This window comes from Mesoplodon mirus (assembly GCF_964341445.2).
Source record: "Mesoplodon mirus genome assembly, chromosome: 18".
NCBI lineage: Eukaryota > Metazoa > Chordata > Mammalia > Artiodactyla > Ziphiidae > Mesoplodon > Mesoplodon mirus.
Genome location: NC_138994.1, coordinates 14,624,079 through 14,643,146, shown reverse-complemented (window position 1 = coordinate 14,643,146; position 19,068 = coordinate 14,624,079). Strand labels below are relative to the sequence as shown.

At 57.3% G+C, this 19,068-nt stretch overlaps 1 protein-coding gene across 9 annotated transcripts in view; it reads right to left on the bottom strand.

Annotated features, from left to right (window-relative positions):
- Positions 1-1,642: 1,642 nt before the first annotated feature.
- TBC1D16 (TBC1 domain family member 16) overlaps positions 1,643-19,068 on the bottom strand; it is an 84,893-nt gene continuing 67,467 nt past the window's right edge. Inside the window, exons 4-12 of one of the 9 annotated variants that reach the window (XM_082603467.1) lie at positions 17,785-17,946; positions 16,618-16,765; positions 15,556-15,723; positions 14,907-15,055; positions 14,131-14,265; positions 13,218-13,404; positions 10,918-11,106; positions 8,181-8,327; positions 1,643-7,321 (exon numbers count right to left, since the gene is read on the bottom strand). In XM_082603467.1, coding sequence (XP_082459593.1) covers positions 7,073-7,321; positions 8,181-8,327; positions 10,918-11,106; positions 13,218-13,404; positions 14,131-14,265; positions 14,907-15,055; positions 15,556-15,723; positions 16,618-16,765; positions 17,785-17,946 — 1,534 coding nt within the window. In that variant the 3' untranslated portion in view covers positions 1,643-7,072. Of the gene's footprint in view, positions 7,322-8,180; positions 8,328-10,912; positions 11,107-13,217; positions 13,405-14,130; positions 14,266-14,906; positions 15,056-15,555; positions 15,724-16,617; positions 16,766-17,784; positions 17,947-19,068 lie in introns of all 9 variants that reach the window. The other 8 variants (XM_082603469.1, XM_082603472.1, XM_082603473.1 and 5 more) reach the window with 8 other exon arrangements.

Genomic DNA, 19,068 nt, shown 5'->3' with positions numbered 1-19,068 from the left:
AACCCCAGTGACCTGGTGTGCTCAGCCTCGGACCCCTGGAGCAGGTCCCTGGGACAATGGTACCCGTCTCCCTGGTGGGGCTTGCTGAACGGATGCACGAAGGAATGATGGGACTAGGATGGTGCACAGGACGCTCACTCTCTGGTGAATGGGCCCCAGGGGCGGGGCGGGGGTGTCTCTGCCGTTAGCAGGGGTGTAAAGCGAGCCGTGCAGATGGCCCATCTGCGCCGCAACAGACAGCCTGCTCCCAGGCCCAGCCCTCAGGACCACAGGACAACAGAGGCCAGGTCTTTCCAGGGGCCACCTTGAAGAGTCTGGCTCTAGGGCAGCACACCCCTGTGCCCGTGACTGCACGGCTGTTATCTCTGGGAGAACTAGAGAAGAGCAAAGACAAACACCTGATGGAGTATCCTGGTTGGGCCAGACCCAGGAAACCAGCTGCCTGACAGGTTTGAAAGGCCCCCTCGGGCAGGGCCATGGCCCAAGGTGAGGGCCACAATGGGCCTCGACCCATTGCAGGGCTGCTCTGTGGGGTGGGACTGCCCCTTTCTGAGGACGAACTGACCCACAGCCATGCCCTGGAGGGTGGTGATGGTAGGGCTGGTGCCCCTGAACTCCAAGCTCCCTCTCTGTCTGCACTCGGCCATCAGGGGTGACTTCAGATCCCAGGTTAGGGCCAGGCATGAGGGGGAAGCAGCGCCTCCCACTCCCAAAAGGATAGAGAAGGTTTCTCTAAGTGGAGCCACCAGCCAGGCATGGCAGCTGATGCATCAGCTGGGCCTGCTGCTCCTCCTGGCCACGTGGCCAGCCAGCCTCAGGCAGGGGCACTCCTGGCCTGCAGAAAAGGGGTGACAAAGCTCTCTGTCATCTCAGCCAAGGCCAGGTGGGTGGACGGTGAGACAGACCCTGCAGACACGAGACCTCCAGGGGTGCAGACATTCAGGAGGGCGGCGTATGCACCCTCCTCCACTCTCAGGCAAAAGGACGAAAAGGTACATACAAAACCACAGAAAACCAGCTCGCAATCCCACAGGCACGTGTTAGGGCTGGGAGCCCTCCACCCACCAGCACATTCCAGGAGAACCAGGACAGGCCCCAGCCCCCTTGCCCACCTCCCTGTAATCCCTGGGGCGTGTCCCCTGTAGTAGGGCTCCAGGGGATGGAGATGAGAGAAGCTGATGCCTGAATTCTTCCTTTAGCTCCCACCCTTAACAAGGTCAAATTCATTTTCTTTGCCTCCGTAAAAAGTTCACAAACGCAAGCCTTCGGCTTTTCCTGAAATCAGAGCCCTGGCAGCCAAGTCTCAATAAAACACTGTGTGTTTCCAGGTGCTGGGGCCAGTCTTGGGGCCCCCGGTCACTGGGGTTCACGGGCACTTTCTTACTACCTCTCCACCTTGGAGGCGAGCAGCTCCTCCCTGCTGCAGGCCAAGCGTCCGTCCCCTTCAGATGCCTGATGGACCCCTGGGCCTGCAGCCAGGCTCCCCAGAGCAGGGCCTGCTGTGCCACTGGCCAGCCCTCCGGCCCTCCTTGCTCTTCTGTGGGAGCCCTCTTCACCCAGCACTGGAACCTGCCACATTCTGACCTAACAAATCTCGCCGGACCTTTTCCTTAGAGGCGCCGTAGAGCGTGTTTGTTGTCAATATGATTTTATTTACTTTGCAGTGGAATCCATGAGAGCCAGAAGCACAGTGGGGGCCGTGGCCCCAGGGGTCAGGGTGGCCAGTCCCGAGCCTGGGGCATGGCCTGACCAGTGGGCGATTATATTTAAAAAAGAAAACAGGGCTTCCCTGGGATGGCGCAGCGGTTGAGAGTCTGCCTGCCGATGCAGGGGACGCAGGTTTGTGCCCCGGTCCGGGAAGATCCCACATGCCGCGGAGCGGCTGGGCCCGTGAGCCATGGCCGCTGAGCCTGCGCGTCCGGAGCCCGTGCTCCGCAATGGGAGAGGCCACAGCAGTGAGAGGCCCACGTACCACAAAAAAAAAAAAAAAAAAAAAACAAGAAAACAAAATGAAATACAGAGAACGAATGCTAGCCACGGACATCAGTAATCTCTTGGTAATGGTGGGAATTTCATTAAATTTTCCCTTAAACAACAGAAACCCTGCCCTCTGACTAACACAAGGTGCTGGAGAGAAGATGACCAAGTCTTGATCTCTGAACTTGAAATGTACTTTCCTACCTAGAAATTCAGCACAATGTGTTTACGGCCAGATGCTTGCAGGCTGTTTGCATGCCCGCCCTGCCCCCAAGAGGCCCAAGGGACACCCCTCTCCAGTCTCTACAGCCTGACCCAGGAGGCCACAGCCCCCTGCTTGAGTGGGTTTCACAGCCGTGGGGGTCCGAGGCCTGGACCTCATCCCTGATGCAGAGCTGGGCACACAGCACACAGACACATCTCTCGGGGTCAGCAAGGTCATGGCTTATGGTTGGTTATCCTCATGGCAGGAGTGGGGTGGCATGGGGTGAATTTCACAGAAGAGGCACAGAGAGGTCCCCCTTAGTCGGGGACATGCAGCAAAGTGGACGTGTAGAAGGGAGCGGGTTTGCTGACTCTCAAAGCAGGCCGAACTCTCGGGTTGGGAGCATGCCGCCTTTCTGCCAAGGCTGCAAGGCCAAGGTCAGTGGTCTCTTCCCTGAGTGGCAGGTGAAGCCCCCGGGGCTGGTAAACCAGCTTCATGACACCTTCACCTGGAGAGTCCCCACAGCAGTCCTGTGAGGTGGGCTGGGAGGGCAGCGCCATTCTCATTCTACAGATGAGGGAACTGAGGCTCAGAGTGCAGGAAGGTCACGCACCTGGGAAGGGTCAGAGGCAGGACAAGAACCAGGTTCCTGACCCCTAGGTAAGTGTCTTCCTTCCACACAGCACTGCGCAACCTCTGTAGGGGAGCCCTGTTCTTAGGCTTCACAACTTTGGGGGCAGTTCCCTCTGAGCCAAGGACGGGCGGGGACAGAATGCTTTCACTTCGAGGGACGGCCTTGCAGCCTGGCTTAGAAACACAGGGCTAATCAGATCCTGGGCCATCTGGTTCCCCAGGGTCTCCAGAGGAAGCTCCTGGCCTCAGGCCAGACCCGCAGGCTCCTTCCCTTTGCTATGGGTTTGTGGCACAGCTTGCAGGCCAGTCTAGGGCTGCACCTCTGCACGTGTGTGGGGTTTCCCAGGGAAACTCCTCCTCCTTCCTCCGAGGCGGGGCAGCCTCTGGGGGCCTCTGCTGGGCAGACAAACTGGAAGAGGCTTCCTTCTCTCGGCCGGGTGAACCCAGGTGCTCCTGCCACCCTCCAGCCTCCCTGCACGGCGGAAGGGAGGCCAAACAGAGGATGGAGGCTTCCGCAGGTGCAGGGCACAGCCATGAGCAGATTCCCACCACCCTGGGGGCTGCCCTCCTCCCAGCTATTTCTACCGAACAAGAAGCAGACAAGAGAGCTCAGAGGGACCTCACAAAAAACCGAGGGGAGAGCCACAGAGGTCCCTCACTGTGGTCCACAGATTTTGCCCCATTTCCTACCCATCAAAGGTCAGAGCTGAGTGACCGCCAGCCACTGCCCTCGTTTCAGAACCAGCATCTTCATCCTGTCCAGCTGTCTGCCCCCAGCAGGATTTTACAGAAAACTCAAAGGTCCTGGATTCAAAAATCTCTGTCCTGCCTGACACTTAGCCGGTCAGGACAACACAGCGCTACCTGCTGATGACATCCAGACCAAGGCCGCCAATGGAACTGCCCTCTGGACTGCAGACCCTCCTTCTCTGCAGAGATGGGCTGAGGACCCCTCCCAGCCTGCCTATCCCTACCCCTCTAATTGGCTCAAGAACTCCAATTCCCTTGACTTGTGAGTTCCAAGTCTCCCCTGCTGGGACTTAAGTCAGAACCTTCTGGAATAGCACACTGTTCCCCTCTGCACTTAACAAGACCCTGACCCCACTGTATGCCCACCTTCCCCACACCCAGCTTCATCCTGCCATCATCCGCCTTCCCTGAGAGGGTGAACCCCCACTGGGCTGGTGAGTCCCTGCCCCACTGCCCTCTCTGTGCCAGCACATGCGCATCAAAGGTGCCCTCTCTTCCCAGAGGTCCCGACGACATCATGTAACGTCAGCACAGACATTGGCGGTGGGGAAACTTTTAAGTATGCATACACACGCACCCCAGCCAATAACATTAAGTGTCATTTTTTAAAAATGGGTTAAATAAGCAGTATCGCTGAGGATGGCCGTGCTGGGCTGATTATCCTGTATTTGCACGCTCTGGCGGTGGGAAGGCTAAAAGTCTAATGACTGAATTATCACCCTAATGCCTTTTGCTGGCTGAGAATAATCCTGAGGCAACAGCTGCCGCAGGGTTTTTGGCTGGTTTCCTCTAATTGCATCCAGATTAAGGGAGCCGTGCAGGGGCGGGCCTTCTCCATCCCTCCGGAGCAGCGGGACCTCGCAGAGCCCACACACCCAGGTCTTCAGCTTTCGAGGTCCTGGCTGCTCCAAGAGGCCCAGATCTCACTGGGACCTCACCCAGCCCATAGGGTGAGAGGTGGGAGGGTCCTGGGGAGCCATGGGGGTGAGGGGCTGTGGGAGCTGGGAGGTTCAGAATGAGCGTTTTCCACCCAGGACCCTCCAAAGTGAGGGAGCCTGGGACCCCTCTCCCTCCACCCCACACACAGCAGCCCAAAGGCACAAGGTATTGTAAAATGCAGGGACGTTCTTCTGCTACAGAGGATGAGGGGGAGCACTCTTTCTCCTCTTAGGCATCTCTTGCCCCTTCAGGGGAAGTCACGCCCCTGGTAGAAGGTGAGTTCCAAAACAGTGTGATCTGGACCAGGACTTTGTTGTGGTGCTGGTAGACTCTTCCAGCCCCATACCAGCCGCCCAGTTCCTCACCCCTCCCCGAATCCCAGCCCCTCACCATGTCACTTCTCTTACTGCAGGGGAGGGTCCATTTCCCCAGCCCTAGATGCTGAGTCTGGCCATGTGACTTGCTTTGGCCACTGGGGTGGCAGCACGGGGGGCATCTGTCAAGGCTTGGGAAGGTGCCTGTACACTTCTGATTCTGCACCTTTGCCTTGGCCAGGACTGGCTTGTGGGAAGGATGCAAGAGGCACAGAGCAGAGCCAAGTCTGACCTCTACACACCTCTACATGTGTGAGCACCCCCCTAGGACTTAACAGCTCCAGGCATGGGAGCAAGCCCCACCCAGACCAGAAATGCCCAGCTTGAGCTGCTGCCCCACAGACTCATGTGCTAGGTAAGTGTGTGTTATTTGAGGCTACCATGTTTGGGGGCTATTTGTTACGTAGCATTACTGTGGCAATGGATAACTGTTATGCCTGTTCATGGGGATATGGTCTCTAGAGGAGGGTCAACATAGTGCCTGGGTAACTCAAGCCATTTCCATAATGGATCAGGACCCATCCTCCAGATGGAAAGGCGATCTTCTTTCCCCAGAAGCAGAGCACAAGTCTACCCCCATCCAGCTGGACCCTGCTGCTGGACTATACTGGTCAGTACCCTAAGGTCTGGGCACTGATGGGGCTCCAGGATGGTCTCTCCAAAAGGCTCTTGGACAGAGGGGCCAGGAACTTGGAAGTACCAGTGTCAGCCTCCTGCCTGCTGGAGGACTTGGGCTCATGGAGAAGAGAGAAGCTGAGAAGGGAGGAGGCTGATAACTTCCTCTTTCCTGTTGATAAACATCTTTTTAAAGTGGCGCCATCCAGCAGCGTCAACTCTCAGTGACAAAAGCTGAGGGCAGGAAGAAGCATTAGTTGGGCTGTGTCTCCACGATGACTCTCAGCACTTCAGGAATTTTTCTCCCCAGAAGAATGTGCAGGAGGATTCAAGGAACATTTCCAGGCTCCTTGCTCCTGCCAGTTCAAGAGGTGGCTTCCTGTGCAAATGGCTCCACCAATTTACACTGACTGGGAGCCCTCCCATGCCCTTATGTGTCCTTCTCTGAATCCCAGAAGGAGCAACTGATGAGAATCTTGGGAGCAGGGAGAGCTTGCTGGGAAGACCTCGTTCCCACACAGAAAGCAGAGGTGCCCTGAGTGATGGCTACTGTACTGTGGCCACTCTTGCGTCCAACCACCTGAGAAGCTGACTTACAGAAGACTGGCATTCATGGCAGAATGCAGGCCCTGCAGGGAAGTGGGAGTCTTTCTAGCACTTTCAGGTGCCTCTGTCTTGGTTGGTCAGTTAATATAGTACCCCTTCCCTCAAACATTGCAGATTCCCTTCAGAGGATTTTGCGTGCACACACACACACCTCAACCCATCCAGACCCCAGTTGGTTGCAGTATTTGGTGAGGTTGGCCTTAAACAATACCAAATGCAGACATTCCCCAACAAAGGGAGAGGAATCCAACACTTCAACAGTCTGTGCTCAGGCTCACGGACAGCAGATTCCTTCACATACCAAGAGGACAGGATGTTGAAATGGACAGAGTGTGAAAGCCCCCAGCCCCCTGCTCTTACACCTCTTTACCCTGAAATCAGTGGGGCTTTTTCTGCGGGGGGGGATCGGGGGCAGATGTCTTCACATCAGCTTTGCAGCTGTGGCTGGAGAAGCTGTGGAGTATGGTTGGTCCTTTCAGAGAATGAAGCCTGATGAGGCGGGTGTGTCTGGCTTGCAGAGATGTCTCTGGGCCTGGACAGGACCCCCTTGTTCTGCACTCCCCGGCACTGGTGGGTGCACAAGACCTCTCCTTCTGTCTCTGCTTTTCCCAGTGCCTGGCAATACCCTTCGGTGGCTGATGAAGCTGGAGGAATTCCTGGGACGTGTCGAGATCCAGCAGAGGCAGGCAACACGAGAACCCAGCCAGCCTGCGTCTCCAGGTGGGATGGCCATGCATTCTGGTCCCGCTTTCTTGGGAGGTGACTTTTCTCTGGGCAGCTGGCGGGTTCCACTTCTGTCACTTCTGGACTCCGTTTTTGTCCTTAATATGAAAAGTTTCCCTTCGTGCCGCCCAAGGGCATTTTCCTTCCGTTTCTACCATCCCATCCCCTTCAAGCCTAGCCCCACCCCCTCCCCCATGCTGGGGACCTGGCTGAGGTTCCCTGACCCCTCGTCTAGCACAGGGAGCCCAACCTATCTGCGGAAACCGAAGCCTTCCCGGGGCGTTTTTGGGCCCTTCCTGCCTTCTCTGGGGGGCTTGGGCGAAGGCGTCTCCACAGTGCCCCCATATGGGCAGCTCTCAGACCCCGGGTGCTGGCCTGTGCACTCCACGGCGGGCATGTAACCACTGTCCCACATGCCAGTGCCACACAGCTTGCACAGGTCATGCAGGCTGCAGGGGATCCGTGGCAGGAGGCGAAACTGATAGAGCAAACTCCTTGCCTGCAAACAGAGAGGACAGGCAGTGATGAGGGGGTTGGGGGACAGCCAGTGGCCCAAGAGCAAGGGCAGCAATAGCCAGCGCCCAAGGGCTCGCCCTGTGCCAGGTCAGGGTGAGGGCTCTGCCTGCCCCGTCCCTTTCAACACCGTGATCCAGCTGAGGGACGGGACTCACATGGTTTCCGGAGCAGTGCTTCCATGTGGCTTGACACAAAGAAGGCTCCCCCAGTGGCCTTCATATGGAGGGTAAACAGGGCAGACAAAAGCGGCACAAGGCCCACCCTGTCCCTCCCTGGCTCGGCCTGGCCCCACGGTTCCACCTCTCCACCCTGCAGGGTCTGTTTCCACCACCCTCTTCCTACCCACCCCACCCTGACCCCAGGCCCTCCTCACTGCCCCTGGGAGACACCAGAGAGCTTTAAGAAGCAGACTCCAGTAGGAGCCTGGGAAGTGGGGAGGTGGCAAAGGCCCCCTTTATTCCACTAACTTTGGATAAAAGTGGCCACCTCCCCTCCCTAAGCCTCCTGCTCAGTTTTCCTGGCTCTGGGCTAGGAGTGAGGTACCCCAGGTGGAGGACCTGTCTATCAAACCGGGTAATCTGTTCAGTCCATGAGGAGAGAGGCCTCTTTTGCCAGGCACCCTGAGCAGCCGCCAGACATGCTGACCACTGGGCCTTGGTCAGGAGCTCCCAGGGTGGCTGGAGTGTGGGGGCGGGGCTCTGGAAGTGAAGGGGTGGGGCTCTGTGTGTGGGCAGGGCTCTGCATATGTGGAGGGCGGGGCTTGTGGGGGGCTGCGTGGGGGCGGAGCTCTGGAAGTGAAGGGGTGGGGCTCCGCATATGGGAGGGCCCCCAGACACACTCACCTTCCTGAGAACAAGCTCCCCATTCATGTGCATGGCCAGGTTTCCAAAGTGCAGAAGCATCTGGTCGGTGGCCAGCTGCTGCTCAATGACATCATCCCCGTAGATGGCCACAATGGCCACACAGATGAAAAGGTGGAAGTAATCCGTCTGGGGGGTAGAGAGTGGGTTCAGATAAGGCCCCTGACCCAGCCCCAGGCCCTGCCTGCAGGTAGAGGCCAAGTGCAGAGGTGCGGGGTAAGGGCTCGAGGTGAGGTCGTCTGGTTTCAAGTGGCCCTAGCCAAGCCCAGCAACCTCCTTCATCCTCAGTTTCCCCACCTGCAAATGGGCCAGTGTGAGCACCTCCATCCAAAGGCTGCTGTGACATACAAAGGGGCGATGTTGCAGCTGGCCACCCACGGGCTGCTCTTACCCTTCGGGGAGCCCTCTGGGAGGCTTTCCAGCACAGGGACAAAGAACACGCTGCTCTGAAGGCTGGCCTGTGCCCATTCTCTTGAGAGACGGTGCATCAGAACACGCTCCAGTGGGTCACAGAACACACCAGTGAGAAAGAACTTTCTGGCAGCCACCCACTGGTCATTGTCCTCCTGCCTCCAGCCCAAACGTCCCAACTTGTGCCCCAGAGATGACTCTTAGGTTTGTTGATAAGAAAGTGGGGAGAAGAGCCTCAGAGCAGAGCACAGCAGATCCCGATGGTCCCCATGGAGCTCCCTACAATGAGCCCACCATCTTTAACCAGCTTTACAGAGCCCATTGAGGACTCCGCTGTCTTCCTTGGAGGCTGCCTCATATGGCTGCCCAGAAAGGAAGGTCTGGCCCACAGCAGGAAGCCGGCACTTGGTCCTGACGGGGGTACATCCTGTGCGCTCTCCGGCCCGGACACTTTGAGGGCACACCGCCTTTGAGTCACACTTGCTCCCGGGGGCAGAGGAAGGACAAGGACCACCAGGAAGCCTGTGTTTAGTCTCTTGACGTCGGCCACCCAGCCAGACAGAACTTTGTTCCTTTGCAAACAGGGCCAGGAGGAGCCCTGGATGTGGGCAGAAGTTATGGGCAGCAAACACCCCACACCTCACCCACTCTGAAGAGACCATTCCCAGGTTGCCCAGCCCCTTCCTCTGAATTAATCCAGAATGGTCTTGCTGTGGCTCAGAACGATCCTTCTACAGCTATTCGAACTGTGGCCAGGGCTGGCGGTGGGTTGGGGGTAGCTGGGGAGGACGGAGGATGGAGCATGTCTACCTCCTCTCAGAGAGGACTCTGGGGCAGAAAAGGTGGGGCACATTCTAAATGGGGCTGGATGGCAGTACAGGACTAATCCCAGTTCACTGGACAAGGCCCAGGGCAGCCCAGCCCCCGAGGGCAAACTAGAAGTATCATAAATGAATGAAACAGAGCCTTTCTCACTCTGGGGACACTTTAAAAGTTAAAGCAGCTGGTAGTGACCACCCCCCTCTCCACAAGCTCACTCTAATGAATTAGCCTACGCCCACTACAGTCATCCTACCCCCCCTTCCAATCTCCTGCCACTAATTTGATCAAGTGGTGGGGCCAAATGTGGCTAAATTTAGCCTTGGAAATGGCCCCATTTGTTGGGTAATGCTCTGAGTTCACTTGTAACATTAGCCTAAATGTGATGTCACGAGGGTGGCAAACTTGCTGCTGGAAAAACATGCAATGAGGCTTTGAAAAGTGGACACACTTTTTTTTTTTTTTTTTTTTAATGTGATCCAGTGTTTTGGACCATCCTTGCCAATGCTTCCTTGATTCCAGCCTGCAGTGCACGTCGAGCACGCTAATCCACGCAGGAATCACAGCCCAGACCTGGGCCGGGCTGGGGGCAGGGGCAGGAGGCGGGTGAGGATGGATGAACACAAAGGCAGCCTGTGGCACCAGCACCACATTTGTTCACACTCACTTCTATCAGACATAATCCTTCTTTGGCATTAGTAAGGAGGGGAAATGCTGATGCACTTCCAAGGGCTGGTGGGCGTGCCCACGTATCAGCGAGGTTTGTCTCATCCAAGCTGCTCCGGCTGCCGCAGGGAGGATGGAGCCCACTCTTGCAGAAAGGGTCCTGGCCACCTCCCGGATACGTCAATACTATTTTTTTTTAAGGCTGATGGATTCAGAGAGACTTGCCTATCCTTTCACGTCGCCAGCTTGTTGCTAATTTGGGCATTAAAGCTGTGTGACAGGGCCAGTTCGACACTCTCAGGGGAATTTGTTGAGGAGACAATGATAACGGTGGACAGCAAGTGGAAATCACATCCCCGGGTGGGGACAGTGGGCCGGGCCCGGGCTCTCAGAGGGGCTGATGGGGAAGCAAGATCTCAGGCCCTTTCTCTGAGCCGTCCCGAGGGGGCAGGCAGGCGGGCACTGGCTCCAGCATGTGGGCACTGGCGTCCTGCTCGGCCCCGCAATGTCTTTCATGCTGATTGGTTGTGACAGGAGCGTGCTCAGCCCCAGAACGTGGTAATGAGTGCAGTCAGTGGGCAATTTGCATCGATTTCAGTTACTTGAGAGGGGAATTGCAGGTCTGAGGCTGGCCACGTGGGACTGGAAGGCAGTCGCCATGTGAGGGGCTGACTGCGGCTTGCAAGGGATCAGGGATGGTGGAGGGGGACCCCAGAGGAGGCGCACAGTTATGTGGGCACCCCGCCTTCCTTTTAGGCTGGGTGCAGGACGGCGACTGTCGCTCTGGAGCCGCTGTCCCAGCCCCCAGCCCTGGGCACCGCACCTGGCTCACCTGGTAGTGGGCCCAGCAGGCCTCCCAGATCCGCAGAGCCTCAGCCTCGGGAAACTCCCGCTTGAAGCACAGCAGCAGCCAGCGGTGGCAGAAGAGCATTTGCAGGCCGTCCTCGCCCAGCGAGACCAGGTGCTGGTAGAAGCGCAGGTGCGTCAGCCGCAGCAGCTCCCGCAGGTACAGCTGGGGGCGAGGCCGAGATGAGTTAGCCCCCCAGCCCCGAGCACGCCTGCCTGCCTGGCCCAGGAAGCCCACTCCCACCGAGGCCCTGCCTCGGTCCACCCCTCCCCCGCCGCCAAAGCCTGTGTGCCATGCGCGAGGTCTCTACCTGCTACATGTCACTGCACCCACTTATTTTGTTCTGTCGCTGGAAGTCTGACTCACACCTGTCTTTGTCAGCTTAGCCCAGATTTCAGACTGTTTTGGAGGCTGTGGCGTGGCCCAGGGCAAGGCAGAGCATAGCACCCTGATGTGGACCAGGAGGCTAGTGGCAGGTCCGAGGCTAGGAAGACCCCCAGGGCTCAGGCGCCATATGGGGCTGTTTCTGACGCCCCCTCCTTTCTGGGATGTCGAGCAGATCATCCATTGACAACGCCCCCTCCCCCACACCCACTCAACCACCTTCCGCTCTGATCACCAAGATCCATCATCTTCCAGAGCTGATTTAGAGCAGAGAGGGGGCGTTTCTGAACCCCAAGAGGCTCAATTCCTGCACTCAAGGTCACCACCCAGTGACGTGGGATAAGATCGAGGCTATTTCTGGCAACGTCCTGCTTGGGCTGCTGACTTCACCAGCACCGTTGTAAAATCAATCTCTGGCAGCTAACGAGTCATGGGGCCACGTGCTTCAGAGCCCATCAGGGGCGACTCGCATCAGAGCCCGTAACTGCCTCTGTAGGTACCGTGGAAACCTGACATCACAGGGCCGATGCAGAGAGCGCAGAGTGGGCAGGCTCGGCTGGAGTGGGCAGGCTCGGCTGAGATCCCAGCCAGATCCTGGGGTGGGGGCTTGGTGACTCACAGGCCCCTTCCCACACAAGCGACCCATTGTTCCCACTTGAGACAGCGGCTGGGATGGCACGGGAACTGGATCTGAGGATCCTTCCCGACTGGCCAGTCTTTCCACCCAGTGGCCTACAGCAGGGCCAAGGCCACGCATGCAGCTGACCCCCTCCCTCCCTCACGGGTGCTCCCCACCCCCGCTCTGTTGCCCCTCACCTTCCAATCCCCACCTGCCTGCTCCTGGCTCCCCCTCATCCAATCCCCTGCTGTGTTCTGCTCTCCCATCCATAGTCTTCAACGGCTTCCTAATGGCTAGTCGATGGGACACGCTCCTTGGCCTGGCATTTGAGGCCCTCCATTCAGCTCGACCCTCATTGCATGTGGGCCACCAACCTGACCGGGGCACCCAGTGTCATTGCCCAGAGAGCTCTGCTCAGCCAAGTCTCGGCAGGCCTGGCAGTGTCCAGGGCCAGACCCCATGTGCCGTGGGGTTGGCCTAGTCCAAGGAGACATTGGGACGCCTGTCTTGGTTCCCATCTATATCACCAGAGCTCTTTCTGTATCACTCCCTGGCACCCAGCATCCTCTCCTCACACTGTCAGCTTCCAGACCAAGAATCTCTTGCAGACTGGGGACCTGAGACCATCTCCCTGTGCCAGCAGCACCTGGCAGGTGCCTGGAGTGCACAGATGCTAGGTCAGGAAAGAGTGCACACTCCTGGCCCTGCCTTACCCAGCTCTGCCGCCTCGCTCCCAATTCTCAGTGCTGCCTGGTCTGTGTAGGTTAGGGGAGGCCATGAAGGGAGGGGTGCCGGCTGCGCACAGCAAGCCTGCTGCCCTCGAGGTACGATTGTGACGACTACCCAGTGGGCCTCGAGGTGGTTTCAGGAGCCCCTCCCATCCCCACCCCCAGAACCCTGGCTATGTTGGACCCCTGCAGGGGGCCCAGATGCACCTGAGGAACCATTTTACAAAGCACAGGGTCAGGTGTGATAGGGACCCCCCCTTCTTTGTCTCCCAGGGAGCCTGGGTTGGGATGCCACATGCAGGGAGGTGGGAAGCCACAAGGGGAGGGCCCTGCACAGTCCAGACTCTGGACCTGCAGGAGTGTGAGGTGGGGATGGCAACACGTGTCCTGGGACCTGGGAACACCGTGCGTCCCTCCTGGGGGAGCTGGCCCTATCCCAGAGGCCCAGGGCTAAGCCCCCCATAGTCCATCGGCAAGGCTGACCCGGGCTTTTCTGCTGCTTGCTGACCCACAGCAGCCAAGCCATACACATCTGAGAGCCTCACCAGCTGTTTCTCCATGTCCTCGTCCCGAGGAGAGCTGACAAAGATCGTGTTCTGCATCAAACCCACAAAGCACCAGAAGGTGTCTGACTCGTCCAGGACCTCGGCCAGGATGGGTGCCACCAGGTCCGACATGCCCTGGGAGTAGCCGATGGCTGGATTGTACACTGCATAGTTCAGCAGGATTCTCCTGGAGACGCAGTGCAGAGAGCAGGGAGGTCAGTGGAGGGTGGCCACAACGTAGCAGTGTGTTGTTGTGCAGGCCAGTAGAACCCCAGGCTGGAGACCCTGGGCTGTCCGGGCCCCCATCTTTCACCTTGACCTCAGAGGAAGGAGGGCAGCTCTGGGACCGTCTCCAGAGCCTGGGGAAAGGTAATGGCCTGCAATTAGGCACTCACCAGCCCAGCCCCTCGAGAGCAGGGCGAGGAGGAATGTGGGTCTGATTTTCTTAATTGTCAACTGCCTGTGACAAAGGGTGGGCTGGCCAGGAACGTTTTCATGGGCTGCTAATTTTGTGCAATTATTTGCCAGGAGGTAGCAGAACGTCAAAGATGCCAGCCTCAGCCCTGTGTGGCTTTATCATCCAGAAGACCACCCAGTGGGAGACAGAGACACTCAGGGGGAGGCTGGCCACGGCTGGTGTGAGACAAGCAAGGTTAAGCTTGGTGGATGTCCAGCAGGTGGGGCCTACAGGCCTTCCCTGGGTCTCTAGGACAATAAGAGACCCACTGACATTGCCTAAAATAGCTAACGACCCTCTGATACTGGGGCATTGAACCTGGAGGAAAGACCCCTGACCCCTGCAGAAGCTGCTGCTCGGCCGCTTCCCAGAGGGTCAACTGAGGCCTGAGGGGTGAGGTGGCAGATGGGAGTGAAACCGAGGGGGGAGGAACCATGCTGGCCCGGGAGGTGGTACCTCATGCTCTCCACATTGGGATTGCCTTCTCCTCGGAAGAACTGGTTGCTTCGATCTGTCCGTACCACATCCTTGTCCACGGTGAACTGCACGTTCCTCCAGAACGCTCTCTGCTCTTCAGGGGTCATGGAAAGCCTGGCATGGAGCAGAGCGCCCGCTGGGGGGTCAGCAAGCGGCACATACGCTCCCGGCTGGCGCGGGCGTCCCGCTCAGCCCTGCTCCCAGATGGGAACTGGGGCCGCTGGCAAACCCTCCGGCTCCCACTGACCTGGGGTGGGGTGGGGGCGGTGCACAAGGCTTTCCAAACATGAACTCGGCCTCACGGGTCCCAAACAGAGAGCTGACCGCAGCCGCGGGATCAGCGAGGCCCAAACAGACCTCAGCAGTCCCAGTGCCCCCCAAACACCCCCGCCACCCCGGCGTTCTGCGGCAGGATGTCAGCGCCTCGTTAAGTACGTTGAAAAAGAATTCTAAAATCTTGATATGCGAGCTAAAGAGAGCCAGTCCCGGGGCCGGGCGCTGGGGTAATAACTGCACTTATCCAGCCCCATCTCTCACGGTCCTGGGAGACCCATTTTTCAAGGAAACTATGGGTCACGGAACATATTATCAATGCTGAATTGCACCTCAAATTGCCTTTCCAAATGGCATTTCCCTCCGCGGCGCTGGGGTGGGTTTCCCTCCGCGGCGCTGGGGTGGGTTTCCCTCCGCGGCGCTGGGGTGGGTTTCGTTTCCCTCCGCGGTTCGAGTGGGCCCCGGCCGGTCGCCGCGGTCACCTTTTCTGCTGGATCTCGGCGTATTCCTTTCTCTTCTGCACCCGCAGCGCCTCCCTCTCCTCCGACGTCGACTCGTGGCTGTAATAACGCAGCAGGAAGGGCCAGACCTCCCCCCGGATTGACACATCAATGCCGCCGAAGAAAATGGCCTGGAGGAAGCGGCAAAAGTTGGGGAGGGGCCAAAGCAGGGCTGCTCAAAGGACCCCCAAATCCCCGGAGATCTGTGTTTTGGTGGCTTTGCTGCGCCTTCTTGACAACTGATGCCTTGATTCAGATCGCTGCAATTTGCACATGTTTGGAAGGGGAAAGTGCCGGCCCCCCATTCCCATACAGGACACAAACCAGGCTCATTTCAATGTCAATGCCCCCCCTGGTGCGGCACTCAGATTAACCTGTCGTTCTCACGTCAGGGCCTAATCCCGGTTTTGGAATCGCGGCGCGGGCTGCGAGCTCTGCTATACAGGCTGACGCGGGGTCCTCCAAACCCACTCCGGAGGTTGCTTTTTCATCGCAGCGGCTTTGATTGCTCTATCGGGCGCGTTCACACAGCCAGCTCTGGCACCAGCGGACGCACCCCGCGGAGGCGGCCCGTGGGCACGGCCCCGACCCCTGGTCCTGAATCGGGCCCCGCGGGCACACCGGGCCTCACCTTGCGGAGCTTGTACTCCTCCTCCACCTGGCCCAGCGCGTTCAGGTGGCGGAGCCAGGCCGCGACGTCCAGCCGTCGGTACATGCTCTCCTCGGGGTGCGTCTCGGAAGACGGCAGTTTGGGACGCCGAATGGAGAACTGCATGCACGTCTTTTCGTCGGCGACCTGCTGGACGGAGGACAGTTGGGGATCAGTGTCTCAGCCGCTTCGCTTTCGAAGCCAGCCGCGCTCTTCGCGGGATGTAAGCCTTCCTCCCTCTCTCTTCCGAAAGGAGGGGGACGCCTCTTCCCCGCATACAAACCCCTAAATGGCAAGTGTAATTAGACACAATTCAAAAGAAAATACCGTCCTCTTACCATGGTCCCCCCTCGCGCTCCCGGCTCCCGGCCCACTCCCATCGACCGCCGCGCCCCACTCTCCCTCCAGCCCCGCTGCAAAGACGGAATTAATGCCTCGGACGGCCAACTTCCCTCTGCCGGGAGGGCCTGCAATAAATTACATGTGATTGGCCACATACAAAGGGATGGCTGTTCTGCGAGCGGGGAGCCCGCCTGTCAGGTTGTCTCCACGGGCAGTCACGGATCCAGGGCAAAACTGCAGCTGACATTTAATTCAAAAATCAAAGGTTGTTCAATGTACGGGGGGGGAAAAAGCCATGCTACTGTAATAAGGGAAGCCAGCAGGAGGCTCTGTGGGAAGGAAGGGAATTTTAAAGTCAGCCCGTTTCTAATAAGCACATACAGTATCTTAACCAGATAATTAAAGAGCTCTTATTACATTTGTATGTAGATTGAGCAAAATATGGCAGGAAGCCTTGTCAAAACATGATTTTTCAAGTGCGGAGTACTGCCTTTACAAGAAGCCTGGGCACATGTTTCAAATCCCAAATTGCTGCTCTGTAGGCCCCCAGCGACCACGGGTCACACAGGAGAGGCCTGGGTCTCCGGGGGAGAGAGCCAATGTCCTGGGCCCCCGTTGGAGGGGAGGGGGGAATGGGAGGGGGGGTGTCTCAGCAGCCAGGTGCCTCCAGGGGTGGTGAAGGGCCTCCCTCCTCCGGGCTACCTGGTCTTTGAGGTGCGTCTCTGCGCAGTATTTCCATTGCTGAAGCACGTCGGGCAGCTTGTCCAGGCCACCGTGGTGGAAGTGGAACACCTTGTATTGGCTTTCCCGGCTGGCGACGACCAGCTGGCCGCTGGTGCAGGCCTCATCGCTGAGTGGCCATCAGAGGGGGGAAGAGAACAGACCCATGAATATGTAAACATGGGTTTTTATTTCCAAGTATAATCAGAGGCCCCTATTGCCAACCTCAGAGGCAGGAAACAGAAAGTCCCCGTGGAGTTTGGCTGCTGGAGGCAAGGGGACAGAATTATGCCCCAACAGAAGCCATCACCCCTTTGCTGAAGAAGGCAAAGCAGCTCCCTTCCTGGGAGACCCCAGGTTGTATTGTCCTCACTCCCGGGAGACCTGCCAGAGCAGCCTTCTGTACCCACCCTTGCCTGCCAGGTCATATCCTCCCTTCTCTCCGGGAGTCCTGGGGGTGGATGCCCTGACAGGGAATCAGGTTTTGAACCCAGATGGGGCGGGCGCTAAGGGACGCCCCTCCAGCAGGCTTCCCCATCCGGCATGGAAGGCACTCTGGGAGAATCCTCTGGGGAAATTCACGACACATGCCTCAGGGCCATCGCCCAAACTTGGCTTCCGTTCCATGAAAGGCGGAATGTGGCTCTGGGTCTGGGAACTCCCACAGAGACACGCCTGCTTCTTCTAAGCACCAGTCTTGGTTGGTGCTTTCCTGTGGCTGGGCCACCCTGCCTTTCAGGAAGAGAGACATGAGGTGGCCGTTAGGGAACTAAAAGGGATGGTTCCCCATAATGAAGGAAAGGGTGCCTCCCTCTAGAAAGCCATGGCCTATTCTGAGCACGCTGGGCCTCTGGGTGGGTGACCAGGGGCAGCCTGCAGCAACTGCTCTCTGTGTAGCCCTGGTTCGTCGTCTTTCCCCAAACCAGAGCTCCAAGCAACAGCTGCTTTTACCATCACCCTGAAAGCAGAGGAAAGAGTTTGGGAGCTACCCAGACCCAGCTTCTGTGGGGCAGCCGCAGGGGGCACTGCTGACGAGACTAGTGATGTTGGGAAGCAGGTGTTTGGGGATGCAGGGGCGCTGGACCCAAGCATGGCCCCCCGGGACACGGCACACAGGCAGCTTCCAGGACGTGGCCAAGAGGGCCTCACCTGAAGAAGAGGCGGAGGGAGCGCATGTGACCCAAGTCCACTCGGAACACACCACAGATCTGCTCCAAGGCGCAGGCCCGCTGCGGCTCGTCCCAGCGCGGGGGCTGCAGGAGGCCACTGCTGTCCGGGAACTGCAGGTGGGCGTCCACGCTGGAGGGGGAGCTGGTGGAGCAAGTCATGTGAGGGCCACACATTTCTCTGTTGTGCAGCCATGAGGGAAGGGCAGGGAGGGCTGGGGAAACCATTTAAACGTGCGTGCACACTCAGAGATATAGCCGAACACGCTGGGCACATAGAGGCTGTCCACGGACACCCATGAATGAATGAACGAATGAATCCTATCATAGGTCTTGCCCAATTACACTTTAATGTGGGTGGGAAAGGATTTTTGTGATCAAATTTTGTTCCACCTTAACAGAGATATTAGGTTGTCATAATGGCAGATGAGGTCCTACTGACTGGGTTTGAGCCCTTGCTGTGTGACCTTGGGCAAGTTACCAAGCCTCTCTGAGCCTTTGTTTCCTCTTTTGCACAGCGAAGATAATAACATGGCTTCGTGTAGAATGAACAGTGCTCAGTGCTGGGCACCCTGGTTTTAAGGGCTTACTAAAAGAAGCTGTTTTGTGACCACTTTAGACAGCGTGGGGCTTCCATTTGGGTTCAAATTGGTTCAGTATTTTCCTGAAAGAACAGTGGTTCCATAAGGAAACATTTGTGTTATAATACTATTAATACTAATAGTAAACGCTTAGCTCTGTGTTAACCACTTTTCATGTGCTTTTTATCACATATAAGCTTCACAATAAATCCTAGGAAATGGGCGGTTATTACCACCATTGTACAAAACGGGAATTGAGGCTCAGAAAGGTTAAGTAATTTGTCCAAGGTCACAGAGCTAGCAGGCGGTAGAGCTGGAATTTGAACCCAAGTTTTGTGGCCCACGCCTTCATCAGTGTATTTAACTGTTTCTAAGTTCAAAGTTCAGCAATACAACCCCATTATCTTATTCTGCTTCTTTAAAAAATTAATAATTTTGTTTGGCTCCTCGGTTGCCAAATATTTTATTATATGGATTCAGCTACACCACAGGTTAAATGCTGTCTCTTGAGATTTAATAGTAACATCTAGCAGATGACTGCTAAAATATCGCCAGAGTAAAGGCAAGCATCGGTTCTGGATCCCAACCCTGATATCCCACAGAGGTAAGACTGCAATCACTTTATCCTGCTTTCCTGTTTCAGCCGAGAACATAAAAGTGTCGGAGGCAATTAATCCTGAGGCACC